This window comes from Giraffa tippelskirchi, chromosome 4, assembly GCF_054371585.1.
Source record: "Giraffa tippelskirchi isolate mGirTip1 chromosome 4, T2T-mGirTip1v1.2.pri, whole genome shotgun sequence".
NCBI lineage: Eukaryota > Metazoa > Chordata > Mammalia > Artiodactyla > Giraffidae > Giraffa > Giraffa tippelskirchi.
Window position 1 is genome coordinate 196640942 of NC_137278.1, and position 15815 is coordinate 196656756.

The 15815-nt window shown below is 47.6% G+C and overlaps 1 protein-coding gene and 1 long non-coding RNA gene across 5 annotated transcripts; one reads left to right on the forward strand and one right to left on the reverse strand.

The window, feature by feature from the left end:
* Positions 1–2304: 2304 nt before the first annotated feature.
* Positions 2305–9159, reverse strand: COPS7A (COP9 signalosome subunit 7A). 4 transcript variants are annotated; one of them, XM_081588118.1, is made up of 8 exons: positions 9044–9159; positions 8373–8577; positions 6114–6189; positions 5806–5894; positions 4532–4734; positions 3631–3736; positions 3316–3467; positions 2305–3168 (listed from the first exon to the last, which is right to left on the reverse strand). In XM_081588118.1, the coding sequence occupies exons 2-8, from the start codon at positions 8532–8534 to the stop codon at positions 3129–3131; spliced, it is 828 nt and encodes a 275-aa protein (XP_081444244.1). In that variant the 5' UTR covers positions 8535–8577; positions 9044–9159; the 3' UTR covers positions 2305–3128. The 4 variants fall into 4 exon arrangements, with proteins under 4 accessions (XP_081444244.1, XP_081444246.1, XP_081444245.1 ...); XM_081588120.1 differs by having other exon boundaries at positions 9017–9152; XM_081588119.1 differs by having other exon boundaries at positions 8931–9152.
* Positions 9160–9341: 182 nt separating this feature from the next.
* LOC145544822 (uncharacterized) lies at positions 9342–10571 on the forward strand. Its single transcript, XR_014081652.1, has 2 exons — positions 9342–9575; positions 10377–10571. It is a non-coding gene; the product is annotated as an uncharacterized LOC145544822 (long non-coding RNA).
* The last annotated feature ends 5244 nt before the right edge of the window (positions 10572–15815 follow it).

Below are 15815 nucleotides of genomic sequence, written 5' to 3' on the forward strand. Positions count from 1 at the left end.
GGTGCACCCCAGTCCAAACGCATTTTTTATGTCCAGAGATTTTGGCTTAACCTTCTAAGAGTTACCTGTTTCATGTGTGTGAACTCTGAATTCGCATGAAGGCAAGTTCTCTTTCTCCTCCTATCACAGTGGCCCAGCCCTAAGCTCCTCTAGCTAGGGTTGCCATCGAGTTGGGATCAGCGTGTGAGAATGTACAAATGATAATTTTTGGTTGGGAAAATTTTCCTGGAACCCTAGGCTTTGTTATACATGGAATCCCTAATGTGCTAAGTCACTTCAGCCCTGTCCGACTCTGTGATCCTATAGACTGTATCCCACCAGGTTCCTTTGTCCGTGGGATTCTCCAGGCAAGAATACTGGAGTGGGCTGCCATTTCCACCTCCAGGGGATCTTCCTAACCCAGGGATTGAGCCTGCATCTCTTGCATCTCCTGCATTGGCAGGCAGGTTCTTTACCACTAGCGCCACCTGGGAATTCATAAATCTTGAACCAAATTCCATGGTCAAAATAGTCCACAAATAATCCACTCCCCCAACTCTAAGCCTTGGGAGGCAAGTGCCCTGTCTTTGTAAGTCAAAGACAAATTGCATTTGCATGTCCTTGAGGCTGTGAATGGCCCCGTCTCCCTCTGGGTATAGGAGCTGGCAGTCCAAGACCACCCGCATCAGACCCTGGAGCCACTCACTCACATTTGAAATGCAGCGATCAGGGCAGTTATGGAGTCATAGCTGGAGGCAGCTTACAGGAAAACGAGACATTAAAGCTCAAGAAAAAATTGGGGCATGGGCAGAGGGAGGGGACACAGGCTCGAAGCACCAGGAGTTAGCGACTTCTACAGAAGTGGACAGTGTGGGAGGACAGAGGGATTTATTTATTTCAGAAGTAAAGACTTAGAATCAAGATGGAAAAGTCTCAACAGTCTCCGATACTTTGGCAACCATCTGATGCGAAGAGCCAACTCACTGGAAAAGACCCTGATGCCAAGAAAGATTGAGGACAGGAGAAGGGGGTGACAGAGGATGAAATGGTTGGATAGCATCCTTGACTCAATGGACATGAGTTTGAGCAAACTCTGGGAGGTAGTGAAGGACAGGGGAGCCTTGCGTGCTGCAGGCCATGGGGTTGCAGAGAGTCAACAGCGACTGAAAACAGGCTAGTCTAGACCAAAGCTAAAATGAAAGGCCAAGCGTGTCAACTGCGAAGACAGGGCTCCCTGGACTGGTCTCAGTAAGCCTCCACTGTCCCTTAAGACAACAGACTCACCCAGCCCACTTTTAACCAAACACTCAGGATCCACCCCTACTTCCAATTCTATTTCAACTGATACTTTAAGACCAGTAAAGGATGGTCTCCCCCTAGAGGACAGCACAAGCTAGGCAGAGCAGCTCAGTCAACACTGAGACCCTCAGGAGGCAACTGCCTCTCATGCAAGTGGGAGACCAACTGTCCCTTACACTAGAGCACCCCAAGTTTAGGGTGTGTACAGCAGTGCACTGAGCCAAGGGGGCCAAACCTCCCAGTACACTGCTTGAAGGCTCTGCCATGGACAGGGGACAGGAGTCCAACTACGGCTTCTTACCGAGACCTGACAGTCTTGTGTGGTTTGTTTTCATTTATTTATTTTTGGCTGTGCTGGGCTTTCACTGCTGCTCAGGTTTTTGGGGTGCTACTCTAGTTGTGGTGCGTGGGCTTCTCGTTGCAGTGGCTTCTCTTGTTGTGAAGCACGGGCTCTAGGGCGCACAGGCTTCAGTAGTTGCGGCACGTGGGCTCAGTAGTTGCAGCTCCCGGGCTCTAGAGCATGGAGTCAATAGCTGTAGTGCATGGGCTTAGCTGCTCTGCGGCCGTGGGATCTGCCCTATCAGGGTTCGAACCTGTGCTCCCCGCATTGGCAGGCGGATTCTCTACCACTGAGCCACCAGGGAAGCACTCCTGTGTGGTTTTGATGCAAAAATCAAAGCTTACTATCAACTCTTCCCCTACAATTCTATGAGGTGGACGTAAACAGGCTGAACTCGGAGTTCCCTGAGAGCAGGGACAGTGACCATAATTTTGCATCTCCAGCCAAGCACATGCTGGTGCTCAGCAAGCGCCCTCGACTCCTGAATGAACGCTGACATACTGAGCAATCTTTCCAAAGTCCAACGGCCTAGGATCTTTGTCTCCAGGCACCCAATGGGCTTTGGCATAGTACCTGGTTCTCTTTGTTTTTCTGGCACTTCGCTTTCGAGTGGGCTGGGAAAGAGCCTTCTTTGCGTCCACAAATACCAAAGACAGAAGACACCCCGTGCAGGGCTGGTGAGATAGTTTGTAGATAGACTTCTCATAGATTTATTTCTGTGTCATGTTATATATATAGACATATGTATATATACTCTTTTTATACAATCTATATCCCCTTCTGTTCCCCACCAAACTCACAAGAGGAACTATAAATCCTTCCAGGATGGCCGTCAGGCTTTCAAGGACAGCCAGGGCCAAGAAAGAACCATCTCACGACAGCTTGAGAACAGCTGTCTCGAGGCTCTGGGGTCACTGGAGCAGCAATGCTCCCAGGACCCGACGTGGAGAGAGAGGATGGGAACGGCTGCAGAGGGACAAGATTCTAGGCTGTGAGTGTCCAGCGACTCCTAGAATGGCAGGCTGGCTCCCAGAGCTCTCGGCGTGGGAATAAAGGGGGGAGCCCTATGGCTCTTTGGATGCTGCCTGAACAGGCTGGGGGCGGCTTGGGGCAGGCGGGGAAAGGCATGCAAGGTGTGGGCGGCAGGAAAGGAACTTGCGGAGAGTTATGCTGGGGACGGTGGCATGTAGTGAACGGGGGCAGATGCTGGGTCCTAAAGAAACGGGGCAGAGAGCGTGGTGAGGAGGAGGAGGGGACAATGGAACATGTAAGAAAGTCATGTGAAACAAAAAGTACCAACAAAACCATGACTTGTACTTCCCTCCTCCCTGGAGAAGGTGTGGCCTATGCTTGGGGGTGGGGGTGGGGGAGCAGGGACAGGAGCCGGTGGGGGCGGGGGTCAGGAACCTAGATTATCAGCTGGCCAGGGGCACAGGAAGGCTAAGGACTCCTACGAGGAGGGCAGGTGGGCAGTGAGCACCCCACATCCCGAGAAGAAACGACAGTCCTTTCAGTTCGACTTGGACCAAATCTTGGCACTCCCTCGGAGCCTGGCAAGGGGGAAAGAGAGACAGGAGGGGCTGTAGGGAACCGCTAGGCACTGCAACCCCCCATTCCCGACCCCCACAAGCGCCTGAAGGGATGAGGGAGGCAGGAGCGAGCAGCCTGGACTCGAGAGGCCCCCCACACCCGCTCACCCCTTGCCCTTGGAGGCTTTTTTGCTGGGCTGGCGCTGGTTGGTGCCCGGGGCCGGCTCCCTCAGCTCAGTCAGGTGCTGCTCGGGGTCCTGAGATGTGGCCGCGGCCGCTGCGGCTGTTGTAACCTTAATGGTTTTCTTCAGGTTGGCGACCTACCCAGAGGAAAGGAGTGGGGGAAACAAAGAAGGTTCAAGACCCTGACCGTCCCTGCCCACCTGGTCTGTCTCCACCGCCGCCGTCCAAACCCCTCTGCCTGGGACAAGAGGCTGGAGCCGGAGGAGCTGGGTCCAGCTAGCTGGGCCCCCAACTGCTCACCTCGCTCTCAATCTGCTGCTTCAGGCCCAGCTGCTGCTCCTTGTGCTGGTTGGCCCGGCTCACCTGCTCCTCGATGCCTGACAGGACCACCTCGCAGCCCACACACCTGTGGGGATTGGCAGGGAGGCAGTCAGTGAGGGAGGGCGTTGATCACAGATTCACGAGGAAAAGACTTGGGGAGACCCCTCGGTCCTGGTGTCAGGACCCCTGTCTGAGCTAGAAGCCTCACCAGGGCACCTGGAGACCACCTGTGACAAAATTCCCAGGACAGAAGGACACTCAGGGAGGACAAGGGAGGAGACAGGCAGTGTCTGGAGTGATGTGCAAGATGGGAAAGGGAAAGTGTTAGTCGCTTAGTCATGTCCGACTCTTTTTGACCCTATGCACTGACCAGGCTCCTCTGTCCATGGGATTCTCCACCAGGCAAGAATATTGGAGTGGGTTGCCATTTCCTTCTCCAGGGAATCTTCCCAACCTAGGGACTGAACCTGGGTCTCCTGCATTGCAGGCAGGTTCTTTACCTGCCATGGAAGCCCCCCCAAAATGGGAGTAGGAGCTAAAATAGAAACAGGGTGGGAAAGGTTACAAAGGAAAAAAGGAAGGCACGTTAACAAACTGAAGTCAGACAAGAACACAGAGAAAACAGACGTGGGAGAGGCCACTGGCCTGTGGACAGTGCTGGTCACAGATCGGGGGGCGGGGGGCTGCATCCAGCCTGAGACAGGTGACCCACCCACCAGGGGACTACCACTCAAGGCTACCACCCTCGGCCACACCAGGTACTCCAGGCATGCTTCTCCCTCAGGCCCCCACCCCTCCTTTTTCCCTTCGGAAGTCTCATCCTCTGCCCTGCCCAGCCCTCCTCCCTCTCCAAAGCACCCCTCCCTTTCTGGGGTCTCACCACTCCTGCAGGGTCCGGGCGATAGCACTGAGGTCCTGGCGCTGGATGTCCCGCCCGATGCTGTAGTCAACCTCCAGCCGTTGGTGGCGCTGGTCCAGGGAGCCGCGCAGCACGTCGGCGTACACGGCCTCGATGACCAGGTCTTCTAGCTGCCTCACATTGCGCAGGGCCAGCGCCTCCAGCAGCACTGCATAGGGGATACACTGGGGCCCAAAGGTGGCGGGGTCTGTGTGGGGCTGTGGCAGAGACGGGCTTCCAAGACCCCTTTCTCTCTGTCCCCCTGCCCACCCTCCACTCCTACTCCTGATCATCTCCTCTAAGAGGCTGGTTCTAAGGCAACATAAATAACAAGTATTCCCACTCAAGAAATAACAGGGTGAGAAGGACAATCTTAAATAAAAGACATACGCTCCCCTGGGCTTCCCAGGTGGCACTAGTGGTAAAGAACCCACCTGCCAATGCAGGGGACCTAAGAGACCTGGGTTCGATCCCTGGCTCGGGAGGATCCCCTGGAGGAGGGCACGGCAACCCACTCCAGTACTCTTGCCTGGAGAATCCCATGGACAGTGGAGCTTGGGATCACAAAGAGCCTGACATGACTGAAGTGACTTAGCATATAAGCAGGTTCCCCGAGTCCCCTCCTGCCCCCACCACAGGGGGACATCTGCCTAAATGTCCATCCTCCAGCTCAGCTCAGGACAGCTCACAGACTGGTGAAGACAAGCCTGATATCACAGGAGGATGTGGTGTGGGGGAGGTCTGGAGCTACTCCATCTACTTCCAAAGAGGCATCTCACAGGTTTAAGTAAAACCATAAGCATGAGGGAGAGTGAGGTAACAACTGGGAGATGCAGATGGGCGGGGGGATAGTCAAAACAGGACCCAACAGGGAATACAAATATGTAACACTTCTGGGTTATAGATTTCTTTCTTTTTGGTCACATGGTATAGCTTGCAGGATCTTAGTTCCATAGGAGGGAGGAGGGGGCTGTTGAAGGACACAGTCAGCAGCATCCTTGTTGCTATTCTGAATCCAAACACAAAAGGTGTTTTACTTAGAACCTGAGTTGGCTGAAAAGCAAAAGAGAAAACTAGGAGAATCATATTCAGCCCCAAAGGCCGAAGGTAACGGAGTTCAGATGTAGGCCCTAGAGGGCCGTGGAGGGGAGGTAAGAAGAAGCAACACAGTGATCATTTCCTTCCAATGGACCCTCGAGAAGGGACATATAGAAAGGTATTCTGTGACTCAGGACCCGATGAGGACTGTCACTCACCTTGACTTTGGCAGCCAAGGTGACGACCGATAGGTGTCTAAGCTTATTCTTCTGAGCCTCTGTGAGTGGGGGAAGATTCCGGGCTTCGGCTAGAAAAAAATAAAGTGTAGGAAATCCTGATTTGCACTTTTGTGGTAAGTCCTAGCCTCCTTCCTTTTTTATTGAGTTTTCCATGCCAATTCAGGTCTTGGACCTGACCCTGTGTACCCAAGGGATCTAAGTCATGTACCCTAGGAATGTCTTCTAAGTCCCTCTGTAAACCGCCCTTCTCCCACTCCAGTCTCCAGAGCTCCAACCCCTCCAGTTACCTAAGTAGTCAGTGTACGTCCCGTAAGCAAACACTGTAAGCAGCCGGAACGTGGAAGCGAAGTCGCTCTCAGCCAGCTGTGGAAACACAAGAGGACAGAAGCGGTGACAGGAAGGGCCTCTGTCTCCACCCTCCAGACTCTGCCTGTTTGACCTCCAATCTCCGGGCCCAGCTTTCCCCTCCAACATTAGCTTTCCCAGCTCACCGAAAGAATTCTCTGCCTCTCTGATTGCTCTCCCCGAGGAAACCTCACTGTCACCTCCATGCCTTTGTTGATTCTGTCCCCCAGATCCACACCACCCTCTTCCTCCATCTGCCTCCAATTCCTACCCTCAAGTCAGAGTTGAAAACTTTCGTAGTGTTTAGTTATCTAACACATCTCACACACACACACACCCCGGACATTACAAACTGTGTTGTTTCATCCTTAGAGTATATTTAATATTTCTGAATTTGAATACATTTAGGGGGTCTGCTGTCAGAGAAGGCAATCGCACCCCACTCCAGTACTCTTGCCTGGAAAATCCCATGGACGGAGGAGCCTGGTAGGCTGCAGTCCATGTGGTCACTAAGAGTCGGACACGACTGAGCGACTTCACTTTCACTTTTCACTTTCATGCATTGGAGAAGGAAATGGCAACCCACTCCAGTGTTCTTGCCTGGAGAATCCCAGAGACGGGGGAGCCTGGTGGGCTGCCGTCTGTGGGGTTGCACAGTCGGACATGACTGAAGCAACTTAGCAGCAGCAGCAGGGAGTCTGCTGTACTCCCCAATTCACCAAGGAGTTCTGCCTTGGCCTCACTCCCTTGACAGCTGCAGGATCTGGGCAGGCACTGGGAGGTGCCTCTGCTTCAGACTGGCCTCAGCAGGGAGCGTGCATCACCCAAGCCAGTCCACCCAGACCTCCTCTCCTCCTACCACTGATCACCCACTTAGCCCATCAAAGCCCACCTAATGCTGTTATCTAACAATGTCTTTCTTTTCAACAACATTACAGACCTGGTTCCTGCTATCCCACTCAGGTCTAGCAGAAATGTGCATGTACTTGGCTCTGCTGATAAATACTTGCTAAATAAGTGATTTATACGTGGATATCCATTTGTCTTATCTCTGCAACTGGAATGTACGTTTCAGAAGCGGAGCCCTGTGGCTTGTACTTTTCTGGTATTCCCAGATGACTAGCAGAGTGCTAAACAGGTACCCAAAACCTACCTCTTTTCCTTCCCCTTGATTTTCTTTGATTCCACTACAGAGGAGAGCAGGAAAAGAAGGCAGCCAGTTTTCTTTGGACAAGAAGGATCCCGAAAGGCTAACTGCATTGACTCAATCACTGGCCCTCAAAAAATCTACTCAGAGTTCACCCACCTACCACTGTCATAGTACCTCAGAACTTGGGCTTGTGCCATACATCTTGGTAACCTACTCACTCTGGACTTTAAACTCTTAACTCTATCACAGGGGAGTGAACAGTTCTCTCCCCTGTGTTCCTAACATCTTATTGTGTGTCTTGAAGAAAAGATAACGTCTACCTTAGCTAACTTTGAATTCGCATATGCCGTAAAGGGAAGAGAACTGGTCATGACAATTTCACATTCATTCCTTCTATTTGTACCAGACTTTACACTTTTGCATAATCTCACCTGATTTCTACGACACTGAGGGTCAGTAACAGGTCCATTTTGTTGTTTTCGTGGCCATACCATGTGGCATGTGGGATCTTAGTTTCCCCACCTGGGATCAAACCTCCACCCCCTGCATCGGAAGGTGGAGTCTTAACCACTGGACTGCCAGGGAAGCCCCTATGTCCATTTTTTAAAAAGAAAATGTAGGTCCTAAAATAAAAGTGACCTGATTAAGGTAATAGGCTTCCCTGGTGGCTCAGACAGTAAAAAATCTGCCTGCAGTGCAGGAGACCCAGGTTTGATCCCTGCATGGGGAAGATCCCCTGGAGTAGGAAATGGCAACCTATGCCAGTATCCTTGCCTGGAGAATCCCATGGACAGAGGAGCCTGGTGGGCTATGGTCCGTGGGGTCACAACGAGTCAGACATGACTGAGCAACTAACACACACTACGATCAAGGTAATATGATTATTAAGAGCTATGACATTGATGGAGACAGGCTGGAATCAGGTCTCCTATTCTGAATCACAAGCTCTTATTCAGCTGAATGGTTATGGGGTTGTAAAATGAGCCCTGTCCACCCATTCTCAGTCTTCAGCCCCAAGCCTCCTTGGGAGCTATCCAGGTCAGGAACCCACCTCTCTAACATTAGGCATATCCAGCAGTTCCCCAAACACGTAGACACCAGGGGCCTCCAGCACCTGGTGGATGAGTGTGGCCAGCGCTGCCCCCTTGGCGGACTTGGCCAGGAGCAGAAATTGCTCCTGGTTCTGCCCTGTCACCTTGATCTCGGCACTCATGTTGGCGCTGAGCTGGGGGGACCTGGGCTCAGGAAGTCTGGAGCTGCAAGGAAAGAGGATGGGAAGCTGGAGGTTTTGGAACTGGGGAAGCTGGAAAGCACAAGGCCTAGGGGCTGGACTGCAGAGGCACTGAGCCACTTTGTAACCATAGTGTAACCCTCGTATCTTAGGAATGCTAAGATCAGCCACTTCGATGGCACCCTGGCTGAAACAGCATTGTCACGCCCACCTCCCCCATGCCTGAGCCTATCCCCAAATCCCACCACGCGCACCCCATGGAACTCCAAGGCACAAGTCTCAGTGGGGGAAGGGATGTCACATAGTGTCCACCCCAAAGACGACGCTCCCCCAAATATCCACTGTGCCCCGCAGGTGCCCCACACCACGTGACCTCACCCTAGCGATCCTTTCACGTGGCTCCGCCCCCTCCCTTAAAGAGGCCGCCGAGAGACCGTGGGCTCCCGCCGGCTACCCCGTCGTACTCTGGGTCAGACTCTGCGGGCCGCTACCTGGAAGCTCCGTCTTCCAGCGCACCGGGCGGGGCCACCGCTCCGTCACCTCCGGCAGCTGTTTTCAGCTTTTCCTGCCACCTCCCTGCAGGGTCACTCTAGCCGCTACACTCTATGGCTGGCTTCCGGGCGTACTTCCGCTCTTACGGGGCGGATTTCGGGCGCGACATGCCCCGCCCTCGCCTCTGACTGCTGAAGCTCCCGAGAGCGACGCAGACATTCTGCTCTCTGATTGGCTGTTGAGGAAAGACTGATGGGCGGCTCTTTTCCTGCTTTGTTTCAATAAAACTTTATTGTTAGTCGGGTGCTAGACGGCAAATAAGGAGGGGGTTCCTAGTCTCAGGCAGGTCCGGGCTTGTTCAGAGTTAGATCTAAACTGCCTAATAGTTCGACTTCTGGCTTCATGGGGTGCTTGAGGTGAGGGGAAAGCTGTGATCGGAAGAGAGGGTCAGAAAGAATAAAGGAAGGTAGGATGAAGAGAAGAGAAGAAGAAGACATCAGTAATAGACGTCCAGTAGCAGAGATCACCTGGGTATGGCAACCACTCATTTTTTTGGAGGAGCAAGAGAAAAAAGTGGAAACAGTAAAGGGGATAGTAATAACTAGCATGAATTGAATATTCCCTGGTGGCTCAATGGTAAAGAATCTACGTTGCAATGCAGGAGACTCCGGTTTGATCCCTTGGTTGTAAGATCCCCTGGAGAAGGAAATGGCAACCCACTCCAGTATTCTTGCCTAGGAAATCCCATGGATAGAGGAGCCTGACACACTCTAGTCCATGGGGTCGCAAAAGAGTCTTAGCGACTAAACAACAAATTGAATATTTACTATTGATCAGACAGCTTTTAAAATTAGAAGTGTATCCTATTGAATCCTTGTAACAGCGTCCCCATTGTGACTCCAGGTCACCATCTTATCATGATTACAACATGCTTTTCTGTAATATTGACTCTTTTACTTCCTGGGGAAAGAAAAAAAAAAAAACTAAGAGGAGGGAAGGCATATATTGTTACTCTCATTCTACAGCTTAGAAAAATTGAGGCTCATAAAAATTCGATTTTACGTGGAACCCATGCGTTTTCAAACCTGGGTTTTCAAAACCCATGTGTTTGCAAATCTTTCCAATTCACCATGATACTTTAGGTGAAAAAAATAAACAACTAACATTTCTATAGTGTTCTGTATTTCATACTGGCCTTGCAGAAGGTCAAATGAGCGCAAAGTTAATGATGTCTTGGAGCTTTCGGGTAAGGCACTGAGCTAATAGTTTTACTTATTCATTTGATGCTTAAAACAATTCATTATTGTTTCTCTTTTCCAAATGGAAAAACAGGCCTCTGGGAGTTAAGTAAACGGAAAAGAGAGAAGGAGATGAAAAAGAATGAAGAGGAAGAGGCAGGGGAGGAGAAAGAAGAATAAATGAGTTGACACCTGAAAGTGAGAAGCAATCAAAGGCATAAGAAACCATCCAAAGTTTGGAGGAACCAAATAATTAATCGATCTAACCATACCTATTAATATTTAAAAAGGAAAGGAAAAAGAGAAATATGAGGAAAGAATGAGAAATGAGACAATATATGTTCTATTATGTGCCAGGTCTTTATTTGTTCAATGTTTTAAAGACTATATTTTTAGAACAGTTTTAGGTTTACAATAAAATTGAGAGGAAGGTACAGAGGTTTGCCATATAGCCCCTGATCCTATACGTGCATAATCTCCATTATTAACATCAGTCACTAGGGACTTCCCTGGTGGTCCAGTGCTTGAGACTCCATGCTCCCGCTGCAGGGAGCATGAGATCCATCCCTGGCTGGGAAGCTAAGATCCTACATGCCACGAAGCATGGTCAAAATTTTACCTAAGGGTTGACTCTTGGTGGCATACAGTCATTGGGTTTGGAAAACTGTATAATGACATATCTATAATTATTATATATATTATATATATAATATCCTTGCCCTAAAAATTCCCTATGATCTGCTTAGTTATCTCTCTACCTCCCACCCCTGGCAACTACTGATACTTTTGTCATCTCCATAACACTGCATTTTCCAGATTGTCATAGAGTAGAAATCACTCAGTATGTAGCCTTCTCAGATTGGTTTCTTTCACTTTAAGTTTCCTCCATGACTTTCGTGGCTCATTAGCTCACTTCTTTTTAGTGCCAAATAGCATTCCATTGTCTGGATGTATCACTGTTTTTGCATTCAGCTATTGAAGGACATTGGTTGCTTCCAAGTTTAGGCAATTATGAATAAAGCTGCTATAAACATCCATGTTCAGCTTTCAGTGTGGACATAAGTTTTCTCATCACTCAGGGAAATACCAAAGAGCACAATTCCTGGATCATATGGTGAAAGGTGGTCCAACTAGGCTGTACAACTTGTATTCCCACCAGCAGTGAGTGAAAACTCCTGTTGCTCCACACGCTCACCAGCACTTGGCATTGTCAGTGTTCTAGATTTGGGCCATTCTAACAGGTGTGTGGTTGCATCTCATTGCTCTTTTATTACATATTTTGCATTTCCCTGATAACATATGATGTGGAGCTTGCCATCTGTACTTCTTTGGTGAAGTGTCTGTTAAGGTCTTGGTTCACTTCTTAATTGGGTTGTTTTCTTATTTGTTGAGTTTTATTGATAATAGTTTTAAAAAATATATTTTGGATAACAATCCTTTATCAGATGTGTGTTTTGCAAATATTAATATTTTCTTCCAGTCTGTGGCTTGTCTTTTAATTCTCTTGATATTATCTACTTCAGAGCAGAAGTTTTACATTTTGATTGTCGACCTTATCAATTATTTCTTTCACATATCATGTCTTTGATGGTATATCTAAAAAGGTATCAAGTATCTAGATTTCCTTCTATGTTATCTTTAGGAGTTCAATAGTTTCTCATTTTACATGTAGGCTTGTGATCTATTCAAATTAATTTTTGTGAAGGGTGTAAAGTCTGTGTCTAGATTCCTTTCTTGTGTTTTGCAAGTGGATGTCCAACACCATTTGTTGAAGAGGCTATCTTTGTTCCATTGCATTTCTTTTGGTTCTTTTTCAAAGATTAGTTGGCTCTATGGGAGTCTATTTCTGGGTTCTCTATTCTGTCCTGTTGATCTAGTTGTCTATTTTTTCATCAATATTCTACTGTCTTGATGACTAAAATGCTTTATAGTATGTCTTGAAATCAGGTAGTGTCAGTCCTCCAACTTTTTCTTCTCCTTTAACATTGTATTGACTATTTTGGGTCTTTTGCCTCTCCATATCAACTTTAGAATCAGTTTGTTGCTATCCATAAAATAACTTGCTGCAACTGTGGTTGTGATTTACTGAACCTATAGGCTGAGTTGGGAAGAACTGATATTTTGATAATATTGAGTTTTCCTATTCAGGTACTTGGACTAATTCTCCATTTAATTAGTTCTTCTTTGATTTTTTTTAATCAGAGTTTTCTAGTTTTCCTTATAGATCTTATAAATGCTTTGCTAGATTTATACTTAAGTATTTCACATTTCTGGTTACTAAATGATATTATTTTTTATTTCAAATTCCACTTGTTTATGGTTGGTATATAGGAAGCAACTGACTTTTGTATACGAACCTTTGTAATCTGCAACCTCACTATAATTGCTCATTAGTTCCAGCAGACTTCTGTTGTTGTTGTTGATTCTTTCAGATTTTCTACATAAATGATTATGTCATCTGTGAATAAAGACAATTTTATGTCTTCCTTCCCAATCTGTATATCTTTTATTTCTTTTTCTTTATTGCATTAGCAAAGATTTCCAGTACAATGTTGAAAAGGAATGGTGAAAGGGAATATCCTTGCCTTGTGCCTGATCTTTTTTTTTCCTTTTTGGCCACACCTCACAGCATGGGTAACTTCCTTGGCCAAGGATTAAATCCACATCCTGTGCAGTGGAAGTGCAGTCTTAACCACTGGACCACCAGGGAAGCCCCTGTACCTGATCTTAGAAAGCCTCAAGTTTCTCACTATTAAGTATAATGTTAATTGTAGGGGTTTTTTGGTCTGTGTATGTTTTTGTCATTTTTATTTAATCTTAACAACCTTTTGAGGTGCACTTTTATATGTCAGTTAACCTGTGAGGATACTGAAGTGAAGTGAAAGTCACTCAGTTGTGTCCAGCTCTTTGCGACCCCATGGACTATACAGTCTGTGGAATTCTCCAGACCAGAATACTGGAGTGGGTAGCCTTTCCCTTCTGCAGGGGATCTTCCTGACCCAGGAATCGAACTGGGGTCTCCTGCATTGCAGGCAGATTCTTTTTTTTTTTTAATTTTTAACATATGTATAATTTTTAATATTTATTTTTATTTATTTATTTGGCTGCGCTGGTCTTAATTGTGACATGAGGGATCTTTAGTTGCAGCATGTGGGATCTAGTTTCCTGACCAGGGATCAAACCCAGACCTCCTGTATTGGGAGCACAGAGTCTTAGCCACTGGACCACCAGGAAAGTCCCAGCAGGCAGATTCTTTACCAACTGAGCTATCAGGGAAGCCCAGTGAGGGCACGGAGGGTCACAGAAGTTAAATAATTTGTTGAAAATCACAAGTATCAGTGATAGAACCGAGATCCAAATGCAAGTTTGTTTGACTCCAACACTATGCTAAGAAAGAGAAGAGAAAGCAGAAGTGAAAGAGAGAAGCCAAGAGGGAGAAAGAGGTAATCTGAGATCTAGTCCTGATTCTTTAGTTTTACTCTAGCTATGACCTTAAAGGGAACTGTGCCATCTTGTGGCGTCTCCTCTTTCGTGTGTGCAAAGTGAGAGACAGTGAAAAAATGAAAGTGAAGAGATGAAGGCCAATTCTGATTCTTCATGGCTCCATGAGAGAGAGAGGAATAAGAGGAGAAAATGAGAGGACAATAAATAAATAGGAAAGGAAAATCTGGATAAAGAAAGAAGAGGGGATGGACTAAACAAGTGAGATTAGAAAAGGCAGAGAGAAAAGTAGAGGAGGGGTAGATGTGACGGGAAAAAAAAAATGAAGCAAGAAGTGGGGAAAGTGGGAGGAAAAGTAAAGATCTCCAAGGGAGAGGATGGGGGCTAATTAAACTCAAGCAAAGCCTAGGATGCAACAGTGATTTATCTGTTACTAAGTGATAGTTATGCACAAGGCCATGTGCCAGCTGCTATGTTTTTAATGCTAAGGGTAGAAAACAAGATGCACTGAAATTAAGCTAGAGAAGCAGGCTGCCGTCTGAGGGGTCAGACACTTAATAAAATATTCATCACTGATTCAAAGGAGTATATTTAGCACCTCTCATTGCCAGTTCAGTTCAGTTCAGTCCCTCAGTCGTGTCCGACTCTGCGACCCTATGAATCGCAGCATCCCAGGCCTCCCTGTCCATCACCAACACCCAGAGTTTACCCAAACCCATGTCCATCGAGTCAGTGATGCCATCCAACCATCTCATCCTCTGTCATCCCCTTCTCCTGCCCCCAATCCTTCCCAGCATTAGGGTCTTTTCCAATGAGTCAGCTCTTCGCATGAGGTGGCCAAAGTATTGGAGTTTCAGCTTCAGCATCAGTCCTTCCAATGAACACCCAGGACTAATCTCCTTTAGGATGGACCGGTTGGATCTCCTTGCAGTCCAAGGGACTCTCAAGAGTCTTCTCCGACACCACAGTTCAAAAGCATCAATTCTTCGGCCCTCAGCTTTCTTTATACTCCAACTCTCACATCCATACGTGACCACTGGAAAAACCATAGCCTTGACTAGACAGACTTTTGTTGGTAAAGTAATGTCTCCGCTTTTAAATATGCTATCTAGGTTGGCCATAACCTTCCTTCCAAGGAGTAAGCGTCTTTTAATTTCATGGCTGCAATCACCATCAGCAGTGATTTTGGAGCCCAAAAAAATAAAGTCTGACACTGTTTCCACTGTTTCCCCATCTATTTCCCATGAAGTGATGGGACCAGATGCCATGCACTGTTCCAACTACTAGGGATACAGACAAAATACCTGCCCTCTTGGTATTTACATTTTTGTGGTGAGACTCGGGCCATAAATACACAGGTCCACACATAAAACCGGTCAGAAGGAAATTATGAAGCAAGCATAACAAGGAAGGTGGATGGTCAATGCAAGAGACAGTTCCTATGATGTATATGGTGGTAAGGAAAGGCCTCTCTGATAAGGTGACAATGGAGTAGAGATTTTTAAAAAAGAAAAAGGAGCAAGTCACATGGATTTCTGTGGGGACAACATTCCAGGCAGTTCAGTTCAGTCATTCAGTCATGTCCGACTCTTTGTGACCCCATGGACTGCAGCGCACCAGGCTTCCCTGTCCATCACCAACTCCCAAAGCTTGCTCAAACTCATGTCCATTGAGTCGGTGATGTCATCCAACCATTTCATCCTATGTTGTCTCCTTCTCTCCCTGCCTTCAATCTTTCCTAGCATCAGGGTCTCTTCCAATGGTCAGTTCTTTGCATCAGGTGGCCAAAGTACTGTAGCTTCAGCTTTAGCTTGAGTCCTTCCAATGAATATTCAGGACTGATTTCCTTTAGGATTCACTGGTTGGATCTCCTTGAAGTCCAAGGGACTCTCAAGAGTCTTCTCCAATACCACGGTTCAAAAGCATCAACTCTTCAGCGTTCATCTTTCTTTATGGTCCAACTCTCACATCCATACATGACTACTGGAAAAACCCTAGCTTTGACTATATGGACTTTTATCGGTAAAGTAATGCCTCCGCTTTTTAATATGCTGTCTAGGTTTGTCATAGTTTTTCTTCCAAGGAGCAAACA